The sequence below is a fragment of the Leptidea sinapis genome, chromosome 30, assembly GCF_905404315.1.
Source record: "Leptidea sinapis chromosome 30, ilLepSina1.1, whole genome shotgun sequence".
Taxonomy (NCBI): domain Eukaryota; kingdom Metazoa; phylum Arthropoda; class Insecta; order Lepidoptera; family Pieridae; genus Leptidea; species Leptidea sinapis.
The window spans coordinates 6078989-6102630 of NC_066294.1; the positions used below are offsets into that span (position 1 = coordinate 6078989).

At 41.2% G+C, this 23642-nt stretch overlaps 1 protein-coding gene across 1 annotated transcript in view; it reads right to left on the reverse strand.

Moving 5' to 3' along the window:
• Positions 1–37: 37 nt before the first annotated feature.
• LOC126973878 (SET domain-containing protein SmydA-8) overlaps positions 38–23642 on the reverse strand; it is a 28430-nt gene continuing 4825 nt past the window's right edge. The window contains exons 2-6 of the mRNA XM_050821236.1: positions 8306–8339; positions 7934–8118; positions 7334–7459; positions 5621–5743; positions 38–1222 (exon numbers count right to left, since the gene is read on the reverse strand). Of these exons, the coding sequence (XP_050677193.1) occupies positions 124–1222; positions 5621–5743; positions 7334–7459; positions 7934–8118; positions 8306–8335 (1563 nt within the window). The 5' untranslated portion in view covers positions 8336–8339 and the 3' untranslated portion in view covers positions 38–123. The remainder of the gene's footprint in view (positions 1223–5620; positions 5744–7333; positions 7460–7933; positions 8119–8305; positions 8340–23642) is intronic.

The following is a 23642-nucleotide window of genomic DNA, read 5'->3' on the forward strand; positions in this document are numbered from 1 at the left end:
ATATTGTTACGTGAACATGACAAAAACAACTGTGATATTAATTTTAAGTACAATATTTATTTAGTACTATTTTGTTTAATGTAATTTATCTAATTTAATCTTAATGGTGATATTAAAATTTACTCAAATATTGATATTCTTTTCTTTACAAAATATTTCATATTCTCGTTTACTTTTTTCTAATACATTCATTAGCTTTTTACCCGATGTTTCTTCTAGATCATCTCTTAACGCCTCAATAGCTGTATACACAGCATCTTTAGCTTCAACGATTTGAGGCTTTATTTCTTCTTCTTTTTTTATGGATCCATCACTTTTTACTTTTTTACATTTTAATAATAAAGCTGAAAAGAGTTCGTGGTGCAAAACAGCTTTATATAAACTTAGTCTAGCATTACCGGGATCTAAAACTGTCGTAATTGAAATTAAATCCCTACACATGACAATCTTTTTATCTAAAATATCCTCTGACATATAACTGGACTGTCGTCCATATAACTGAATCAAGGAATGTTTTATCGTATATAAATGATAATGATTCGAGTGTAAAAATGTTGATAATCTACACAGCAGATTTTCAAGCACTGAAATCACGCCACCCATCATCAATACATTATCCACTTCTTCTCCCATTTGCACAACTATGGCATTAACTTGTGAATTTCCAACTTTAGCATTACATTTACTGCAAGCCCAATCAGTTTCATCATCTAAGGGATTTTCTGGTAAGTGTATTCCATCGCATAACTTTCTACCATCTCCAATACACTTCATAGCGCTGAAGTATGTCCCTAATTCTGTTGGATCGCTGCATCGAGGACATTCACATGAAAAGTATTTCGTGTCTTTTAAATGCTGTCGCCTCGCTTGTGTTCCCCATAATGCATGACTGTACATAGTCGAAATATTAGTTCCTTTGGGAATATGAACAACAGCTTTTACAATTATACTATATAGATCCTTTTTGCTATTTGCATTAACATTAAAAGTATGTTTTGTATTTGGAATACAGCTATGCTCCATTATACAAGTCCTTGCATACAAGCCATTCAATTCACAACCATCCGGTAACCGAATTTCTAGAGCATTGGTGTCGATTATACCACAGATTCGATGTAACAGTTCCTTAGACATTTCTGGTAAATATTTCATCTTAGTATCATTATCGAGTTTACTTATAAAATTCTTGATGAGGTATTCGACGATGAATTCCTCGGCTTCTCTGAAACAGAAAAATCAGTTAGGATAAGTTTATTTATTTTATTTATTTATTTACAAGTAGGTACAATAACAGATAACAAGATAAAACTATCATCTAATAACAAGTACAGCACATTTTTATGATCCTGAGATCCAATTAAAATTGTACACATCATTCACCAAATACAGTAAAAAAAAATAAAAAATTAATAAGTGGACACAATAGTAATTACAGTATAACGAAATTTAGTTAAACATTAAATTATTTTAGATAAACTAGAAAGTTTTATAAAGAGTATTTTTAAAAATGTCTACATTTGTAAAGAATATATCAAAATCAGCACACACTTCGTTAAATTCTCTACAAATTCTCATAATCGGGTTGTTATGCGATACATTATTATTTGAGGAATTGATCGAAAATAAACATGGAATACGCACAGATCGTGTTGGAACTTTAAAGTTTATCAAACTTAATAGATGACTATCCATAAAACCATTCGCAATGTTATGTAAGACGCACATATCAGATACCCATCTCCGTTTATCAAGACTATGCAAGTTAAATTTACGTCAGCGTTCAGAGTATTCCGGAATTTTACGTCTAACACCCAACCTGCTACAAAGAACTCTTACAAACCGCCGCTGAATTGACTCTATTCTATCACGGTGAACATTATAAATTGGAGACCAAATCACTGAGCAATACTCCAGGATACTTCTCACTAAACCTTTGTATAATAATATCCAGGAGTTTTCCTGTTTAAATGGTCTGGCGATTCTAATAACAAAGCTTAACATCCTATTTGCCTTTGAACAAATATCATCGTAATGGCTTTTGAAGGATAAATCCGAGTCAAAGATGACGCCCAAGTCCCTTATCACATTCACACGATCTAGAACATTACCATCGATAAAATAATCATGAACAAATGGATTTTTCTTGCGAGTAAATGTAATGAGTTGACACTTTTTTATATTCAGCATCATGCGGTTACTTTTACACCACTGCCAAATAGTCTCGATGTCCCTTTGCAGCAATGAGCAGTCTTCTGGACCGTTTATTTTACGAAAAATTTTTATATCATCGGCGTACGCCAGACACTCACATCGAATTTTGGATAATAAGTCATTTATAAATGCCAAAAAAAGCAAAGGACCTAGATTTGAGCCTTGAGGCACACCAGAGCTAGCAAGAAATGGGACTGACTCGAAGCCACTCAACGCAACTAGTTGCGTACGATTTGATAAATAAGATGTGAGCCATCTGTGAAGATTACCATGAATTCCCAGGTGATGTAGCTTACATAAAAGCACTGAATGGTGAACGTAGTCAAAAGCTTTCGCAAAATCTGTATATATCGAATCAACCTGACTCTTATCGTTAATTGTGTCACATAAGAATGAAGTATATACCAGTAAGTTAGAAACAGTTGAACGACCCGCAAAGAAACCGTGCTGACGTGAGCTTAAGATGGGCTTCAGATGGTTAAAGACATGTGCATACACAAGCCTTTCAAAGATTTTGGCGAACCAACTTAGAATGGTTATCGGGCGGTAGTTTGTGACATCTGTTTTGTCCCCAGTCTTATATATTGGTGTTACTTTAGCAATCTTCCATAAAGCAGGAAAGATTCCATTTTGTAGTGATTTGTTGTAAATAAGAACGAGGGGTTTGGCGAGACTCGCAGCGCACATACGAATTAAAATGGGTGGTATACCATCTGGTCCAGAATTTTTGGATAAATCAATGGATTTAAGCTGTTGAATAACATTTTCTAGAGACACTGAAAATTGGCAGATTGAAAAAGCCGAAGGAGGAAAGTCAGGAATATAGTTCACATTACTATTAGCGTTCATAGAGTAAACCGACGAGAAATGATCAGCAAACAAGTTCACAATGCCAGGGCCATCATTAGCGTATCGGTTATTGTAACTCATCTGTCTTGGGTAGGCATTAGTGACTTTCTTATTTTTAGTGTAACGCCAAAACGCTTTTAAGTTTATAGCCAGATCGGACTCTATGCGATTTATATATGTGCGAAAACATTGATCAAAAACTACCTTAGCTCTACATCTTAACATTGCAAAAGTATCATAATCTCTTGGATTACCGTAAGTTTTAAATTTGACATGAAATTTAAATTTAGATTTTAGCAACTTTATTAGCCCAGTAGAAAACCAAACGGGATAAGATTTTTTGCGTACTTTGGTTTTGGGTGTGTACTTTTCAATTATTTCATACAAAGTGTTATAAAAACAATGAACGAACTCATCACAATCAAGTTGCAAAGCCGACTGCTCCCAATCAAAGTCTTGAATTTCCCTATTACAGCTCTCGTAATCGGTCTTATGAAAACAGAGTTTCTCAGTTATAGAGTTGTTGAGTTCAAGCAACGGGGCTCGACCACTAAGTAGGGTAAGCTCAAAGGGAGGGTGGTGTGAGTCTAAGCGGCAAACAGCAATGGTATGACTTAGTGAGATAGTATCAGGGGAATCCGTTATCGCCAAGTCCAAGATTCTATTTAAGTGGTTAGGAATGTAGTTAAGTTGTTTTGATAAAGTCAGCTGGAAAAACTCAAACAATGCTCTAGATTTTTCGCACACGTGGCTTAGAGGAAGTCCTGTTTGGTTTGGTTGGAAGTTATTTGGATTAATGATTGACTATGACCACTTAAATAGCTCAGTGTTTAGTGATCCTGACTGTTGAATGGACTTCCCGAGTTCGGATCCGGGTAGGTGTATGTTTATATTCGAGCGATGGATGTTTATATTAATGAATATAAGTTTCAGCATGCATATTGTATCAATTGGCACCCATTATAGGCTATCCCTAACATGTCAAATTTAGTTGTTAATATTATTAAACATCGTATATTAGACGTTCCGCTTTAGAAAACGAATATAATTCCAAGCTTAGTGAAGACTTGTATATGTCAAGTGACTGCAAGCAGGAAAGTCATAATATGAAAGATTAAGTCAAACAGGCTGCTTAGAAATTGGGTGTGACCACTAGAATACGGCAATACTTCACGCTTGTCCAGACTATCGCTCAATTAGACGCAGGTGTGCTTGTGCCTAAAAATGTCAATGTTTCGTTCTTATTATACGTTATCAAGTGTGTTTAAGTATTGGGCCGCCTTTTTGAAGACGAACCATAGAGTTGTTGCTACAAATAACTAGACTGATGCAGCCTGATACCAGCTCGATTGATTTGAACGCAAACGATTTGCAACAATAAATGCAGGAATCCAGTACTCTGTAAACGGATTAATAAACAATTTTTTGCCAGCAGTTGCGGTTATACAAAAATTAAAATGAATTTTAGAAATTAATAAACAAATAAATTTTCAAAACAAATGCTTAACCGTTTCATACGGAATTTGAATCATAGTGCGCCTTCAACCTGATCTTATTTCTGACGACAAAATTCGTCCACCACACTGTTATCCCACTTAGCGTTCAATCATAGTGTGGTTCTCACTACTTACTACTTTTTCCATAAGTACAATTAAGGTATTGAACTTTAATTCGCACTGATCAACGCTTATAAATCAGGGGTCACCTTCTCAAATCGATCAAGTACAAATCAGACTCACATACAGAGTGCCTTCCGTACCAACCAATGGTACCAACGTACAACAATGTGAGTATATAACACCATAAGCAATCTTTAAATACTTTGGTAAAAGTTATAATATATTTCCATGGACGTCTGTTAATATCAATACATTCATTGTAAGTAGAGGTATTTGGTAGTATTGCTATGGAGATTAGGATTCTTCTTTTTTTTGTTTGGTTCAGTTCTCGTAATAGGCTGCTTAAATGGCACTGCTTGTGGCGGCGACATGGGACGAGTCGTCCCCTTCTCTAAAATATGGTCGAGGGACGCGATGGCTGGCCCATGCGTCATGCTCGTGAAAGAGCCGCTACTTGTGGTGGCAGGATGATCCTGTTACGGGAGGCTCTGCTTCAGATTCTTAAAAGTTATTATAATCTATGTTTATGTATGTGGATGATGGAGCACACTAAGTTTTGTTTTGTTTTACTTTACATTAACTTTTTTGACTTACTCGTGTAAGGCATTGACTATTTGGCGTTTGAGTATGTTTGATGCATCACTTTACATATTATATTGTAATTGAAATGATTTGTAAAATGATGAAAATGTAAATCTTGATTTAAAAGAGTGGCATTGAGTTTCTTGCGACTTCTTCTCATTCGCTCAACCGTTTTCATATGTGTCATTACCGTCATCTACATGAATAAAGTGATTTTGATTTCATTTTGATTTTGAACTATTAGGATTGCTCTGGTGTTGCAAAAGACCATGTGCGGTGCATTATCACTCAACATCGTCACCTGCAACACGTTTGTCCCCATATTCTTTAAAATAAAATTATTAAATTAAATAAATTACTCATAAGCTTCTGTTCCCGGCATCCTACATTCCATATGTGACTGCATGTTTAGTATTTGCTTCCATCTCTGAGCATCCACGCTCTGAAGTAGTAAACATCGAAGGGCCAGAAGTGCATCGTGCCTGGAAAATAGTGAATCAAAGTATTATTATGTTACGTTACTAGCAGACCCGACAGACGTTGTTCTGTATTTCATAACAACAAGAACTCTTTCGTGAAATATGCTCCCTGTTGTTATAATGAAATTGTTTTACAGCAGAACTGTCACACCGTGCATCAATAAAATCTCTCATAGAAAATATGTCCATACAAAACAAATATTGGAAATAAAATTACTTATGGATCCCAAATCGAAATATACTATATCTCAAATTGGACTAAATTGCACTCCAGGAACGGATTTTAATCATGTTTTATCAGTTTATTGGTTTACTGGAAAGAAACATCAAGACACTGAATTTATATATATAAAGATAATGAAAGTATTGGGTGGAATTTAACATTGGTGCAGTTAATGTAGTGTCAAAAAGATTATCGTAGAGCCTAGTCAATAGCTGTAATAATTTATGGGGGCATGTATCTAAAATACGAAATTATTATAAAATGAACGTGCGAGCATTATTTTTCAATGATATTTTATACATACTTCTTTGAAGATACTACGAATGATTAGAATGTTAAAGCTTTTCTATACCTATTATTTCGTTCGGAATGTAAACTTTAAAGACGTGTTTTATAATTTTTTTAACCTGTTAATTCTGTGAGAGATGAAATGAGACAAGCTTGCCTATCAATTGGGAGACCGTACGCTCATTAATCTTTTCTCTATCAAATGACTCGCCGATGGAAAAACGCGTTTGTAATTCTTTGGTTTAACGAAATCTTTATGATGAAGTTCTCTAGTAAAGGATCTCTACGACAATCGGTCCTGTTTATCCTCATCGAACGTGTTCCGGCAATCTTGACCAGATTGTTGGTCCTACTTGTGGGGAAGGCTCCCCAGTAGGCACCAACACTACGTCTTCCGGTACGCGGTCACCATTCGAAGACTTTACCACCACAACGGTCATCTGTCCGTCGAACTATGTGCGCTGGCCACTGTCACTTTAGTTTCGCAACCATTTGGGCTATGTCAGTGACTTTGGTGCGCCTACGGATCTCTTCATTTCTGATTCGATCTCGCAGGGATACTTAACGCATAGCCCTCTCCATTTCCCTATAATAATCCATCCCAGGTCGTCTATTATAATTACGCTGTTATTATCTTTTTTTTTTATAGAATAAGAGGACAAACGAGCGTACGGGTCACCTGGTGTTAAGTGATCACCGCCGCCCACATTCTCTTGCAACACCAGAGGAATCACAAGAGCGTTGCCGGCCTTTAAGGAAGGTGTACGCGCTTTTTTTGAAGGTACCCATGTCGTATCGTCCCGGAAACACCGCACAAGGAAGCTCATTCCACAGCTTTGTAGTACGAGGGAGAAAGCTCTTTGAAAACCGCACTGTGGAGGACCGCCACACATCCAGATGGTGGGGATGAAATCCTAACTTGTGGCGTGTCGTGCGAAGGTGGAATTCGGCGGCAGGAATCAGGTTCAACAGCTCTTCGGAACACTCCCCGTGATAAGTGCGGTAGAAGACACACAATGAAGCGACGTCTCTACGCAACGTCAATTAATTAATTAATTATTATTATCTAAGTTTATCGAGACCTATAATAATCCGCCATGTTGTCGACGACACAATGCGCTCTACTGCGAAGGATTAGGCACTCCATGCCATGATGCCTCGTGTCGGTCAATCCTGAACAATTGCCGGAACAAACCGGCCAACCGCATCTGAAATTAAGCATTTTATTATAAGTTCAAGTTATTGGCATAAAAGGCATAAAAGGGCAGGAGGCCCTCTGAGAAGAAAAAGCGGCGCAAGAAACTCTCCCAGCATTCCTTTTTTGAGCTCTTTTTATTGAAAATATAAAACATTGTATACTGTCATTGCTATTGCTACAAAATTATCATAATCTTGTCCCAGGCTGTCCGTTCACTTAAATATTCAGCTGTGGAGTAGTAGGATTTACGATAGAGCCATTTTTAATAAAACATTTAAATTTATTTATAGATAATGCCTGAACATTGGCTGGCACTTTATTATATTTTTTTTTACCCTTAAAGCTATTATGTATCTTATGAAGCCAGCTATTGGTATTTAAAGGCCATTTTCCGCAATTCAACAACAACGACAAAAACATACAGAGTAGATAAAATGCAATTAATGTTCATATGTGTAGGTAGGTATGCAGTATCAAAACTTACTTTGCACAACGTTCGCCTGCATCAGTAAAAATCGGTCTGTAACAACCAACACAAGGCATTTTAAGTTCAGGATCGGACATCGCCTTTGGGCCAAAAATGATTGGAGCCTCTGTTAAAATTACATCTCCTGGGTCTAAATCTCGACTGGATACCAAATATCGTCCCAACTTCTCCGAAGACCGCACCTTAAATTCGAAAATAGCAATTACGACAAAGTAGACATCTGCTTGTAACATACTGAACTTTTACAAGAAAGGAAAACGGGAATTGTAGCTATTTTAGTTCCTACATAACAAACTAGATGGCGCAGATTACAATAGTTAAATTTAATGTGTTTTCTGATGTAGGTACCTACTTAATTAATTATTTTACCTCATACGGTGTGTTGGTATTCCCGTCCATTAGCCTGAAAAAAATTTATTAATTTTAAGTTCATAAAATATCATCACAAATTTGAAATGAACAAAAGAATTAGGTAGGTACAACATAATGGCATGGTAATGCTTCCGATTCTTGACGGGAAAGTGAATTTTGTAAATCTGAATTTATTGAAGTGTTTTATTATTTACTTAGTTGAGCGAAGCGAAGCTTAGCGGGCCCACCGTGTGACTCAAATTGATTTCTGGGTTTAATTGTTTCTCGGCCATTTCGGACCAATTTGAAAGCTTTTGAAATTTTCTAGGTTATTATCCAGACAGAATTTTGGATTTCGACTTGATTAAATTTTTATAATTAAAAACAAACATGATTCACAAATTATTCTAAATACGCGCTATTTATATTTATTTACAAATTGAGCCGATTGATCAAATCACAATAAGTATTAATTCTCGCTGAATGCCCTGCATGCAGCGCTGAAGATACAGTGAGCACTGGACGCCTTCCCACCTGGCTGAAGGACTGAAGACTCAAGGTCAACGTGGCGAAGACTCAGGCGATTTCCATTGGGCGGGCGCGCTTATTGCCGGTGTCACTCATGGGCGAGACCGTCGAATGGTCTCCGAAGACCAAATACTTCGGCGTGACCATAGACAGGACCCTCTCGATGCGGCCCGATGTGAAGAACGTGGTCGCCCAGACGCGCACCGCACGGAACGTTCTCCGCCCCGTGCTGGCGTTCCAACTGCCTCTTCGTACGAAGTTGTGCGTATACAAGGCGTACGTTCGCACGAGACTCACCTACGCGGCCTCCGCCTGGTTCGCACTAACAAGCGAGACGGGTCACTACTGGCGACTCGCAAAACTCCGCACCATCTCCGGAGCACCACGCTTCGTACGGAATCAGGTCATCTGCGCATGGAGAGCCTGGACGACTTCGTTCGTCGACTGAATACCTCTTTGTTCGCGGGCGCCGATGGAGCGCGATCCCAACATTTATTATTTAGTTAGTTGGTAGCAAGCATATTTATATTTCACCACTAAATGACTAAGTTGTTTGGATTTAACCACATTTAAAATTTGACAAAATCTGTCATACAAATATATTTCGATATCCGCTCAGTGTAAGCATATACCAAAAAGATATTCAAGTCTAAAAGACAAATTTTATTTAATTCAAGGAACTTAACATTTAAATAACCAGTTTAAGTAATTATTATATGTAAATAAAAATATTATATTTGAGTATTCGTTTCTCTCATTAAACGTTATCTTAACTCATTAAATCAAAATCCCTTTAGAACGTAAAGAAGTAACAAATAAAAACACAAGCCAATAAATAAATATACAAACTTACCCAATTATAATATGAGTATGATTTTTGATTAAAAACGTAAAAAACCCTCGACTGAACAGATCTTGATCGGAAAATAGGGACAGAATGACGGAAGTAAAACGTATAGCCTACCTTCTTTATCGTCTAGGTTTAAAAAAATACCTAACTCCTACTCCACTGAAGTCACTGTCCAAATCGGGTTCTTAATTCAAAATACGCAGCTGAAACTGAAATTGTGTTAACATTGCTGCTTATTGACCAATAATATCTTATATAAATGGAGTAAATGCAGAAATGTATTGACATAGCATCGAAGGTTATTACGGTTTCATTTGTGGCATTTACCATATATCGGCTTTGATTTTGTATGAGGTGTAGATGTGGTCGTTAAATCAAGAAACTGTTTTTATTAACAGTTTTATATTCGTTAACGAATTAACTGTTTTTCTTCAACGAAAAGACCTGTTGAACATAATAAGCTAATAAATTCACTCAACGTCTTCGCCCGTAACTCGCAATGAATGAAGAAATTGAATGCCTCACTAAAACAGCTTAAGGCGAGGTTTTCCCAACACTTAAGGTAAAAATTGCGCGAACGTTAGATTCGATAGGTACGCATGGGCGTCGGGCATGGCTGAGAACGAACCGAGCGATGCGGGTCAACGACCGCCCACCCAGAAAGACCGCGTAATATTTTTTACAACTTACAGTTGTGCTAGAGTACGGAATTAATGTGATAATATTTTTTATGCATTTTTGAAGTAAATCTTTTTTATCGACGCATGAGAGAAATGTTATATTACGTGCAAAATTATGATTTCAACATTATGAATATCGTATACAAGATTCTCGAAGGTGCAGAGAACTAATTTGGGATCATTTTTGAAATCCAAGATGGCCGCCGCGCAAAATTATGATTTCAATAATATGGGTATCGTATCCGAGGTTCTCGAGGGTGCAGAGAACGAATTTAGGATCATTTTTGAATTCAAAGATGGCCGCCGCTCATAATTATGATTTCAGCAATTTGGATATCGTGTCCGAGTTTCTCGAGGGTGCAGAGAACGATTTTGGGATCATTTTTAGAATCCAAGATGGCCACCGCTCAAAATTCGCCTCGACACCCTCGAGAACCTCGGATACGGTATCCATATTGCTGAAATCATAATTTTTGAGCCGCGGCCATCTTGGATTTCAAAAATAATCACAAAATCGTTATCTGCACCCTCGAGAACCTCGGACACGATATCCATATTGCTAAAATCATAATTTTGTACGGCGGCCATCTTGGATTTATAAAATGATGACAAAATCGTTCTCTGCACCCTCGAGAACCTCGGACATGATATCCATATTGCTGAAATCATTATTATGAGCGGCGGCCATCTTTGAATTGAAAAGTGATCACAGAATCGTTCTCTGCACCCTCGAGAACCTCGGACACGATATCCATATTGCTGAAATCATAATTTTGTGCGGAGGCCATCTTGGATCTCAAAAATGATCCCAAAATCGTTCTCTGCACGCTCGAGAACCTCGGACACGATATCCATATTGCTGAAATCATAATTTTGTGCGGCGGCCATCTTGGATTTCAAGTATGATCACACAATCGTTCTCTGCACCCTCGAGAACCTCGGACACGATATCCATGTTGCTGAAATCATAATTTTGTGCGGCGGCCATCTTGGATTTCAAAAATGATCCCAAAATCGTTCTCTGCACGCTCGAGAACCTCGGACACGATATCCATATTGCTGAAATCATAATTTTGTGCGGCGGCCATCTTGGATTTCAAAAATGATCCCAAAATCGTTCTCTGCACGCTCGAGAACCTCGGACACGATATCCATATTGCTGAAATCATAATTTTGTGCGGCGGCCATCTTGGATTTCAAATATGATCACACAATCGTTCTCTGCACCCTCGAGAACCTCGGACACGATATCCATGTTGCTGAAATCATAATTTTGTGCGGCGGCCATCTTGGATTTCAAAATGATCCCAAAATCGTTCTCTGCACCCTCGAGAACCTCGGACACGATATCCATATTTCTGAAATCATAATTTTGTGCGGTGGCCATCTTGGATTTCAAAAATGATCACAAAATCGTTCTCTGCACCCTCGAGAACCTCGGACACGATATCCATGTTGCTGAAGTCATAATTTTGTGCGGCGGCCATCTTGGATTTCAAAAATGATCGCAGATTCGTTCTCTGCACCCTCGAGAACCTCGGACACGATATCCATATTGCTGAAATCATAATTTTGTGCGGCGGCCATCTTGGATTTCAAAAATGATCACAGATTCGTTCTCTGCACCCTCGAGAACCTCGGACACGATATCCATATTGCTGAAATCATAATTCTGTGCGGCGGCCATCTTGGATTTCAAAAATGATCACAGATTCGTTCTCTGCACCCTCGAGAACCTCGGACACGATATCCATATTGCTGAAATCATAATTTTGTGCGGCGGCCATCTTGGATTTCAAAAATGATCCCAAAATCGTTCTCTGCACCCTGGAGAACCTCGGACACGATATCCATATTGCTGAAATCATAATTTTGTGCGGCGGCCATCTTGGATTTCAAAAATGATCACAAAATCGTTCTCTGCACCCTCGAGAACCTCGGACACGATATCCATATTGCTGAAATCATAATTTTGTGCGGCGGCCATCTTGGATTTCAAAAATGATCACAGAATCGTTCTCTGCACCCTCGAGAACCTCGGACACGATATCCATATTGCTGAAATCATAATTTTGTGCGGCGGCCATCTTGGATTTCAAAAATGATCCCAAAATCGTTCTCTGCACGCTCGTGAACCTCCGACACGATATCCATAATGCTGAAATCATAATTTTGTGCGGCGGCCATCTTGGATTTCAAAAATGATCACAAAATCGTTATCTGCACCCTCGAGAACCCCGGACACGATATCCATATTGCTGAAATCATAATTTTGTGCGGCGGTCATCTTGGATTTATCTAACTTCCCTAAAGTACATATATACAAAAATCTCGCGTGGCATAATATTCAAAATAATATTACGCAAATTTTATTTTAGTACTTTCCGACTTACATTTACCTATATATTTCAACAAATACGCTGTCGCATCATCATTATTTTTTTACTATGATTCCCGCTTTGTACTTGTTTGCTAAAATCTTACGTAATGTGAGCCCGAGAGACACGAGCACAGTACCTTCCTTGACAGTGGTCACGGGCGTACTGCTGGCTTGAGCGAGCATGCAACCAAGGCGTCGCGTTTGGTTTATTACGAAAAAAATTAATATAAAATAATTCACAAAGCGTATTGATAAATTCCACAGTGATAACTGATAAATACTAATAAACTATCGAATGAAATAAGTTTTGTGTTTATAGCTATCATAGTTTTATTATAATATAAAGAATTCAAATAAAAAAGACTATTTTTCAAAAAATAAATCTATCAAGATTTTTTTAGTAATCGTGTTTTCGAAACAGCGATAATTTAGATAAAGAAATGAAGATAAACATGTCAAAAAATTGGAACCGTAGTATTTGTAGAAGTATTTTAAGTAGATTTTTAAAAATGTTACTTTTTAGGACTATAGCGCCTTAATTCAAAACAGTTGACGAATTTGCGAACGAAAACGTTGACTTGATATTATACTGACGAAATAGGTACTACGTATAAATTAAATTTAGCAATGTTATTAATTTAATATGAAGTATGAACCTAATAAAAACCTAAATTATTAATAAATACATTAACCGATTTTTCAAAACCCATTGACGATTTAACAGTTTTTATTGAGGTGCATTGTCTATATGAATAGAACGTTATTTATTGCAGATAGTATTAAAATAACAGCTAGTATTTTTTAACAGGTATTCCGTATTAGTCACTGTATCTTTTGAGTCACAGCCACCGTCATAGGTACCTAGTATTACGTTTTGCCTAGGACGTTTCGACCCTTGACAGAACACTTGGAGCTACTAATTTATGAAAGTGGTATACATATTAAAAAGTCGTATACCACTCGTCATAAATATAGACGGATTGTGTTATGAACGGATCTTACATACTATAAGAATTAAACTTTAAATATGAATTTATCAAACTAAAAATAAATATTGTCAGGGCGGAGCTAGTAATTGCTAGCGCCATCTATGATATTCAGCTAAAATATTACGCTTGGCGGATACATAAGTACGGCCACCCACCTACAGCTAATAACCTACTAGTTGTTCCCATTTCTCCCTGGTAACACTAACGAGTTTACGTACCAGCTCCGCATGGCGGCTGGTGAATACTGAATGTCCCACAGTCGTCAACGCAAGTAGTCAGGTGACAGGTACACCTGTGCACCTGAGTACGTTTTTTTATTAATATTTTTAAAAAAGCCAACAGTCAGTTGAAAATAAAGGGTCGGCCGTAAAATTTTGCAAATATCAAAACTTGATTTCTCAAAAAATCGTTAGAGGGAGGGGCGCGCGGATAGCAGGGAATTGTGCATCGCATTATGAACTTATAGTAACGATGGAACGCTTCACGGGACACCAGCGTGCTTATTGTGTACAACAATTTTACAAAAATAACGATTCCTATGTTTCTGTACGACGCCTATCTTGAAAAGAATAAGGATTACGTCGTGTAAATGAGGGTCCACGTGTTAATTAAAGTCAAAGCTTGGGTCAAGAAGTTCGAGCAAACAGGATCAAAAAATTGAAATTTCCATTTGCCTGGACGACTTCGTTCGTCGCCTGAGTACCTCTGTGTTCGCGGGCGCCGATGGAACGTGATCCCAGCATTTGCGTGGCATCGCACTTCCACTAATACGACTACCACGTGACCTAGTCTCCTAAGACACGACTGCTTCCTCGCCGCTAGCTGATGGGCGCTCACCGGTACACTACCGTCGGGCTAGGCATCGCTGAGCGGCGGGTGCAAGTCAACCACGGACCTACCACCCTGCCGAAGTCCACAGATCGCTCCCGACACTACGCGGGCTCGATTGCACTGCAGCAGAATACCACCGGACATGACACCATGGACCACCCAGTGCCCCGCCTGTAGTTGCAGGCGGCGTTTATATCACTGAAAGGGGCCATCGCCCCGAACAGTTACCCCGATGCCCGTGAGGGCCAAACATTGCTATCAAGCGAGAGTGATGCGACTGCCAGGTTCTTACTTATTGAATTTGCAAATCAGCACAAGTTTCTCGTGTGACCAAATAAGGCGCTTATTCATCATGTTTAAATATGGCGCCAAATTCCAAAAGATTATTTTTATTGTTTTTGTTTGGATTAATTTTGTTTTGTTTTTGTACACAGACTTAGTTTACCTCGCTTCGCTCAAATATACGCCGCAGCAAAGCGGTGCGACGAGCAATTGCGGCATCATATATTCATATATAAAAAGGTCTGTGGTAATATTATATTCTTGACTAGCTGACCCGACTAACGACTGACTGCGGGTTTAGGCCTCCTCCAGCTAGCTCCATGTGCTTTTCCTCTCCATTATTTTCCTGCTATTTTTATTACCCATCTGTTTCTTGGGCGGCCTCTTTTCCTTTTGCCAGATGGTCCATCCCAAATTGTCGTTTCTACTGTCCATCTTTTGTCCATGAATCTTGCAACATGACCTGCCCAGCGCCACTTTTGTGTTACAGCGTACTCAAGAGCATCTATCAAATTTGTCCTTTTCCTAATGCTGTCACTTCTAATCTTTTGAATTTTTCTGATTTCCAAACAAATGTATTACGAAATTCAAAAGAATTGTTAAAAAACGTTTGTGTAGTAAAGCTTACTATAACATAAATTACTTTTCACCTCTCCAGCACCAAAAGGGCGCTATTGCTACGTGAAAACTCGCAGCAACGCTTTTTGATGCGAGCGTGAGGCAAAGTGATTTAAATTTCGAACCTTACGTGACCATACATCCGGGAATTATTCCGCGTTAAAAAAAAACAATGCGATCCGGTGCGTTCCGAAACTCATTTTAGCCTTGCGTATTATCTCATTGTCACAATTTTTTTTTACTTATCGAAATTTAGGTTTATTAATTTTACTATTGCCTTCTTAAAGACTTAATATTTAAAATAATTACTAATAAACATTATTATCGCTAACTTAAAAATATCATGTTTGGTTTTCATAAAAATTTCAAGCAGTGCAGTTTCCGAACGCAACATCTAAATAATGATATTTATAATAAACCTTGTTAAATATTATCTTAATTGTTTCTCTTACTATATACCTATGACACTTTTCTCGCTAGTTGAGGTGAATTGTTGTATGTATCACACGAGAGCAATTTTTTTTGTCTCTTGCCTTTAAATCACGAATTTGTGAAGTAGTCTAGAATTGAATAACGAGCGTAGCGGGTGATTCTATTATAGACTACTGAGGTAGTCAGCACTCGCAGCAAAAAATAACGTTGTTGAGCAAATAACTTTTCTTGATGATACCACAGATTGGAAATGGAGCGACCACCCTCAGACTAATAAATAATAAGCTTAATTGTACGATATTACTTTGTAGCCATATTTTTTATATAAAAAAAAACAAATGAGACCCGCTGAGTTTATTCCGCCCGTTCTTCTCAGGTTTGAGGCATACTTTTTGGAATGGGTGGTAGACTTTCAATTAGTGATATCATATCCTATTTAAAATAAAAATATTAGAATTTGAATTCAAAATGTATAATGAGGTATATTTTTTTAATTTTTATTTCGTCATTTTTGATAACGGAGATTGGAAAAAAGTTGTACATCAACAATATAAAAACTTTTTGGCATATTTTTTTTCTTTCAGGTTTGTAGATGATACCATAAATTATTAAAATTGTTATTAAACTAATAGGTATTTGTTACATACTATAAATTTTGTGTTTTATATGGTACCTAAGCCCATGTGTGCCCATTTGGTACCTATCAAACGCCCGCGCTGTTTTGGGCGTTGAATCAAAATGTATTGTAAGTTACTTGTACATTATCCCCCTTATTCATAATAGTCTGCTAACTTAAAGCATTGCTAATTCTCACTCTGTCTTCTTCTATTGACCTAAGTCAGAATAAGAAAATACACTCCTTAGCGGCTGTTTAAAGTTAGCGCACCATTATGAATAAGGGGGTATGTCTTATTCTTTGGTTATAGCACAGACTAGGGATGGATACTGGCAATATTGATAATAATAATAGTTCCGATGTCGGACTTTTTTTATTTGAAATCGTCTTCAAAGTTATTTAAGATTTTTTTTACACATTTTTAAACATATTAGGCATTCTTGTAATCTTGCTACGCATCAACAGCTTTCAGTAAGATAACGCAAGGACATACAGACGGACAAAAATTTAAAAAATCGCAGATATAATGTCAGTCAGACATACAACTTATATGTATCACAAAATTTTACTTTTACCGGACGCCAAGCGATATCTAGTAATTATAACGTCGGTTCTCGACGCCTGAGTTTTCTTGAAGGACAGGACCTATCCATCATCTGGCTGCGTGTAGACTGCGATGACCATCCGCGAATCTACGCATGCCTGTATAGGTCCCACAGCGGTAACGCAGAGACTGACCGGCTTCTCGAACACATCCAAATGGCTACAGATTCCGTGTTGGAGCAGATCCCCACTGCAGAGATCGTGTTTCTTGGCGATTTTAACGCCCACCACGCCGAATGGCTAGGCTCACGTACCACCGATCATGCAGGGAGATCTGTTCACGACTTCGCCTTAGCATATGGTCTGACGCAACTGGTTATTGCGCCAACGCGAATCCCAGATGTGCAAGATCATACACCTTCTCTGTTGGACCTTCTGTTGACCTCACATCCGGACGGCTAGGCTACCTAGTTTCCGTTGACCCTCCTCTGGGATCGTCGGACCACTGCCTGATCCGGAGTGCCGTGCCGATCACGCGCCTAACACGGCCCCGCTTCTTAGGCTGTCGCCGCATGTGGCACTATAGGTCAGCAGAGTGGGACGAGATGCGGTGCTTTTTGCATCCTACCCGTGGAGGCGGATCTGTTTTTCGCTGGGAGATCCAGATGCCGCTGCTGACGCTGTTGCTGATGTGGTACTGCAAGGTATGGAACTCTTCATAGTGGTCTTCATGATGTGGCATAAAGCGCTTATAGCGAAACTGCCATCCTATGGGCTTCCCGAGAAGTTGTGCAAATGGGTCACTAGCTTTTTGGCTGATCGGAGCATCAAGGTTGTTATCAACGGTGCATTCTCCGACTTAAAACCCATAAACTCTGGTGTCCCGCAAGGCTGTGTGCTATCCCCTACGCTGTTTCTTCTGCATATCTATACTAATATTATAAAGCTGCAGTGTTTGTTTGTTTGTTTGAACGCGCTAATCTCTGGTACTACTGGTCCAATTTGAATGATTCTGTCAGTGTTGGGTAGTCCATTTATCGAGGAAGGCTATGTTTTTTTTTCAAAATTAGGGATCCGTAATAAAATTGCTATTTTGTAACACAAGGTGTAAAATCGAAAACCTATTTTTGCGTGCGCTGCAAAAACTATTGACAATAGAACAAAATGATGTACAATATATATATATATAATTCACGCGATAGTTTTATAAGTAATATATATATAAATATATATATATATATATTACTTATAAAACTATCGCGTGTATATGTATATATATATATATATATATTTTATTACTTATAAAACTATCGCGTGAATTATACTTTATATGGCAAAACAACGTTTGCCGGGTCAGCTAGTCTGCAAATCAGTAATATTCATTGCTATGCAGACGACAGCACGGGGTATGCTTCCTACACCGGCCGTGCAAACATGTCCCGGGATAGCGTCGACGAGAACTGGATCAAACTTGTGTCTGAAATCGAGACTATGCTTTGCAAAGTCTCGGAATGGGGCCGACAAAATTTAGTCCAATTCAACCCCAAGAAGACACAAGTTTGTGCGTTCACCACTAAAAAGTCTCCCTTTGTCGCATCCCCTCGATTCGAGATCACTCCTCTAACTGCCACAGCCTGTATTGGCATACTTGGCGTCGATATATCGAGCGACGTTCAGTTCCGTGGTCACTTGGAAGAGAAGGCCAAACTGGCCTCTAAAAAGCTTGGTGTACTCAGTAAGGCGAGACAGTACTTCACTAAAAGCCACCGCCTGCAACTTTATAAGGCGCAAATTCGGCCTCACATGGAGTACTGTTCTCACCTCTGGGCGGGTGCTCTCCAGTACCAGCTTCTTCCATTTGACCGCATACAACGAAGAGCGGCTCGAATCATCGACGATCAAGTCATCTCCGATAGTTCGATTCAGGCAGGCAACGCGAGCACACGTGCCGCGCTATCTGTCCTCCTTCGAATATTTTTATTACCTGCGTTATCGCACTATCTGCTCAGGCCACCTGGACTAGCTATTGTTATCGCGCGCTATTGTTCGGGACACTTTGAGTCTCGCACCTGTTACGTTCCTTCGCGGAACGTAGCTTAGTTATTATCTGTGTTAATTACCCGGTTTTACGATCGTGTTTGTTAGCACCTGTGCTGTGTTTCGCGATTCTGCACGCTAATCGTGTGTGTTTGTGAGTTGCAGTTCGTGCCGTGTGTGTCTTCTCCGCGGGGGCCTGCACAGCGTGCATCGGGGTTCCAGCCCAGCCAGTCTACATCCAGCAAAGCTAAGTCTTAGGCTTAATTATTTTTTATTAATTTCTTTTAATTTTTGCATATTTTATTATTATTAATATTGTTTATTAATGTGCAAGTGTACAACTTAACTATAGTTGTCCACTTAATTATTATATTCCCCCTCTGCCTGACCCGGGCAGCGGGGGTTGTTGCCCGCCCAACCTAGTTAATAAATATGACAACCATGGCTTCACCAATGGTTCCCGACGAGGGCTTCTTCAGCGCTCTCTTAGATAGGTTATTTTCGGAGAAGATAGCTCCGCTAATAAAAGTAACAATCAACGAGACAGTGGATGCTGCTATCAAAGCGAAATCCAACAAATATAACTCATCGTCTGACGTTTCGGGTTCCGACGGGGAATCCGAAATGGAACTAGGTAATGACTCCGACGCAAGCTCCGTAGCTTCGGTCAAACCAAGGAAAGTGATCACCTGATCAGCCCGTCCGCCTGTCCTTCAGGCGTACTTTGACGCGCAGGCGACCCCTAAGGTCCCCGCGGTCAGTCCTGACCGCACGGAAGCCCCTCAGGCTTCCAGTGCTTCACCGGCCCAGCCGGAAACCGCTTTACCGTCGAGAGCAGAGAGTGTCGCGTCAGATGCTGACGGCTTTATCACCGTCAGTCGCAAGAAGAAGCGCGGTCGCGAATCGCCTTCTCTTGATGGCACACCCGCCAAGAAAGCCGCGGCCACGACTGGCTAAACTCCCGCGCCCGCGCCCGCGCCCGGTAAAGCCCGCGTACCGCCTCCGACCAAGCGCCCGCCTCCTATTTTTATAGGAGACCGAGGCCGCTGGTTGGTTATCAAAATTAGGATCCCGAAGACGCTCTCCTTCCAGGCGAGGGCGTACCAATCTCTCATCAAATTAGAGACCAAAGAGGTAGCGGACCACCGCGCCTTGACATCCCTTCTTAGAGAGCTGAGTGTGGGTTTCCACACGTACGCCCTGCCTGAGGAGAAGCGTCTGAGGGTCGTTATTAGGAACGTCCCCAGAGAGTTAGACGAGGCCGACATTCTGTCGGACCTCAAAGAGCAGGGTTACCCTCGCGAGCACACGAGGTGCACCGTATGCGCGGAACCACCAACAAACAACCATTTAACATGGTTCTCGTCGTCCTTGACCTCACGCAAGAGGGAAAGGAAATTTTTAACATAAAATCGGTTTGCTCCCTTCAGGGTATCCGGGCGGAAGCTCCTCGCAATCGCGGGGGGCCTGGTCAGTGTCACAGATGCCACTTATACGGGCACTCGGCACGCAACTGCGAACACACCCCGAGGTGTGTGAAGTGCCACGGCAAACACGGCACGCCGGAGTGCCCTCGACCAGCACAATGCGCGGAGCCCCCGGCCTGCGTCTTGTGCGGGGAGAAGGGGCATCCCGCGAGCTATCGCGGGTGTCCCAAGGCACCCAAACACAAGCGTCACCCAGGGCGCCGCCAGCCGCAAGGCAGAGCAGAGAAGGTGGAGTTCACTCCGACCTTCAAACCTGCGTCGCCTCCGAAGGTAAACGCCTGGGCGAGGTCTCCTCCGGCTGCCAACGCTGCCACAGAGGCCACTCTCGCGGCCCCCGCGCCCCTCCGGCCACCGCTAGCGTCCCGCCCGGCGGCGTCGGTCCCGCGACCGAGGCCATCGGCGCCCGCGTCCGCGGCAACAGGTAACCAAGGCGGGAGCACCTTTGCCTTCATGTTCGAACTGTCAGAGCTGTTCGACATAGATGAAATCATAGCCCTGGCCAGCAGGCTCGAGGCTGTCCGGGACGACCCGCCGTCGCTCCTGCAAGTTATGGCAGACAACGGCAAAATATTCCGTGCCCTCACCGATATAGGGCGAAAGTATAAAAACATTCGCGATGCCTAATTACGTAAGCGGACGGGTTAAACCACATACGCTCCGTATAGCGTATTTTAACGCCCAAGGCCTTAAGCCTTAACTAGACTTGGTGAAGGAGTTCGCTCACGAACATCAATTAGACCTATTCTTAGTGCAAGAGACATTTCTAAAACCACGTATACGCGATCCGCGTATCGCTAATTATAACTTAGTCAGGAATGATCGCACCACCCGTATGGGCGGCACCCTCATTTATTTTAAAAGGTCTCTACACTGTATACCTATAGATCCTCCGGTCCTCACTAACATCGAGGCCTCTGCCATCCGGGTCAGTATGGCGAATCACCAGCCGATCACTGTTATTTCAGCTTATCTTCCGCCCAACAAACAAGTATTATACACAGATATAGAAGCATTACTCGGCCACGGGGCCACAGTCATAGTGGGCGGCGATCTTAACGCCAAACACTCCAGCTGGAACAGTAGAGCCACAAATAGAAACGGAATCTTATTAGATTCGCTGACAGACACGCCGAACTTTTCAGTAACAGCACCCGACGATTTATCCGGATAACGTCGCGCACCGACCCGACATTCTAGACGTTGCGATACTTAAGAACGTAACGCTCAATGTAAATTCAATCAAGGTTTTTCACGAATTAGAGTCAGACCACCGGCCCGTCGTCCTAAATCTAGGCCCACCGGTTAACTTTCAACCACCGTCGAAAACAGTGATCGACTGGCAACGGCTGGAAAAGGATCTCGAGTCTATCAAGTCCGACGACCTTGACCTTATACCGGACGTCATCGACTCGGTCGACACGGCTCACAGTGCTATCTCTCATGTGACGTCACATATACAGAATAGGATCAAGGCCTGCTCCAGGCAGGTTCCGACGATGCAACCGCATCGCCTAAACCTGCCTCCAGAGGTCAGGAACTTACTCACACAGAAGCACAGAGCCACTAGACTTTACGATAGGTATCCGTCGGTCGAGAATAGGCGCCACCTCCGCTACCTACAGCGGGTGGTACGGGAACGTATCGCGGAACTCCGCGGCGAACGTTGGGACCGCTTGCTCGGCAACCTTAAGCCATCACATGTGGCTTTCTGGAAGCTGCCTCGCGCGTTCAAACAGGAGCCGCCCACTGTCATGCCTCCTTTGGACAGACCGGGACTGCAGCCGGCGCTCGATGACGATGAGAAGGCTGAATGCCTCGCCGATAGTCTCGAGAGTCAGTGCTCTCCAAATGCAGCAGCCGACCCGACACACGTTGACGAAGTTGATCGTGAAGTTGAACGTCGCTCCGCTCTGAGCCCTTCAGGCGATGTAATAAAACCCACCTCTTACGAAGAGGTGAAGCTGATCATTAAGGAGCTTAACTCCAAGAAGGCCCCGGGGCCCGACACTATAAACAATAGGGTTCTTAAAATCCTACCCTCGACTCTTATTAATTTATTGGTTACCATTTTTAATATTCTATTGTCTAACAGCGCGTTCCCTGAACAATGGAAGGATTCCATTGTTATCGGTATCCCAAAACCCAATAAACCTAAAGCTAATCCGAGTAGCTATAGGCCTATTAGCTTAATTAACTCGATCGGGAAACTTTACGAAAGATTAATTCTCGCGCGTCTTAATCATTACATCGCGGAGCTCAACCTGATACCCGACATACAGTTCGGATTCAGAACCGCTCACTCGTGTCCCCAGCAGGCTCACCGACTCACCGAGTACATTCTCGTACGGCGTCAACTTCACGCTACCACGGCAGCCGTGTTTTTCGATGTCGCGAAGGCATTCGACAAGGTATGGCACAACGGCTTAGTATTCAAGCTGTATCAATTGGGAGTGCCAGACAGGCTCGTGCGCATCATACGAGCCTACCTTACTGATCGCTCCTTCCGATATCGAGTAGAGGGCACCCTATCCTCACCCAGACCCATCAGGTCTGGCGTGCCACAGGGTTCAGTCCTCTCTCCCACTCTTTTCTCGCTCTTCACGAGCGACATTCCCAAGTTTCCGAGTGTTCAGCTCGCTCAGTACGCTGACGATACGGCACTCTACTTTGGCTCCGCTCTATTGAACCGCTCAACCTTGAGCAGGAACATTAAAGTGCTTCAAGCCGCCGTCGATGAACTAGGCAACTGGTTCAGAAAATGGCGGATTGAAGTGAACCCCACCAAGAGTGCAGCGGTACTCTTCGGTAACGCGAATAGCATCCGCGCTAAAAAACGACCGACCGACGTCATTAAATTGTATGAAACACCTATACCGTGGGTGAAGGATTACAAATACTTAGGAGTCACGTTCAACAGCAATATGAACTTCAAGAAACATATTGATACGGTATGCAATAGAGCCCGATTTGTCCTCAGTCGCCTTTATCCACTTGTGTGTGGGCGAAGCAAACTTCCGCTCAAACACAAAGTGACGCTGTACAAAACCATCGTACGGCCCATACTGTCATACGCAAGCGTCGT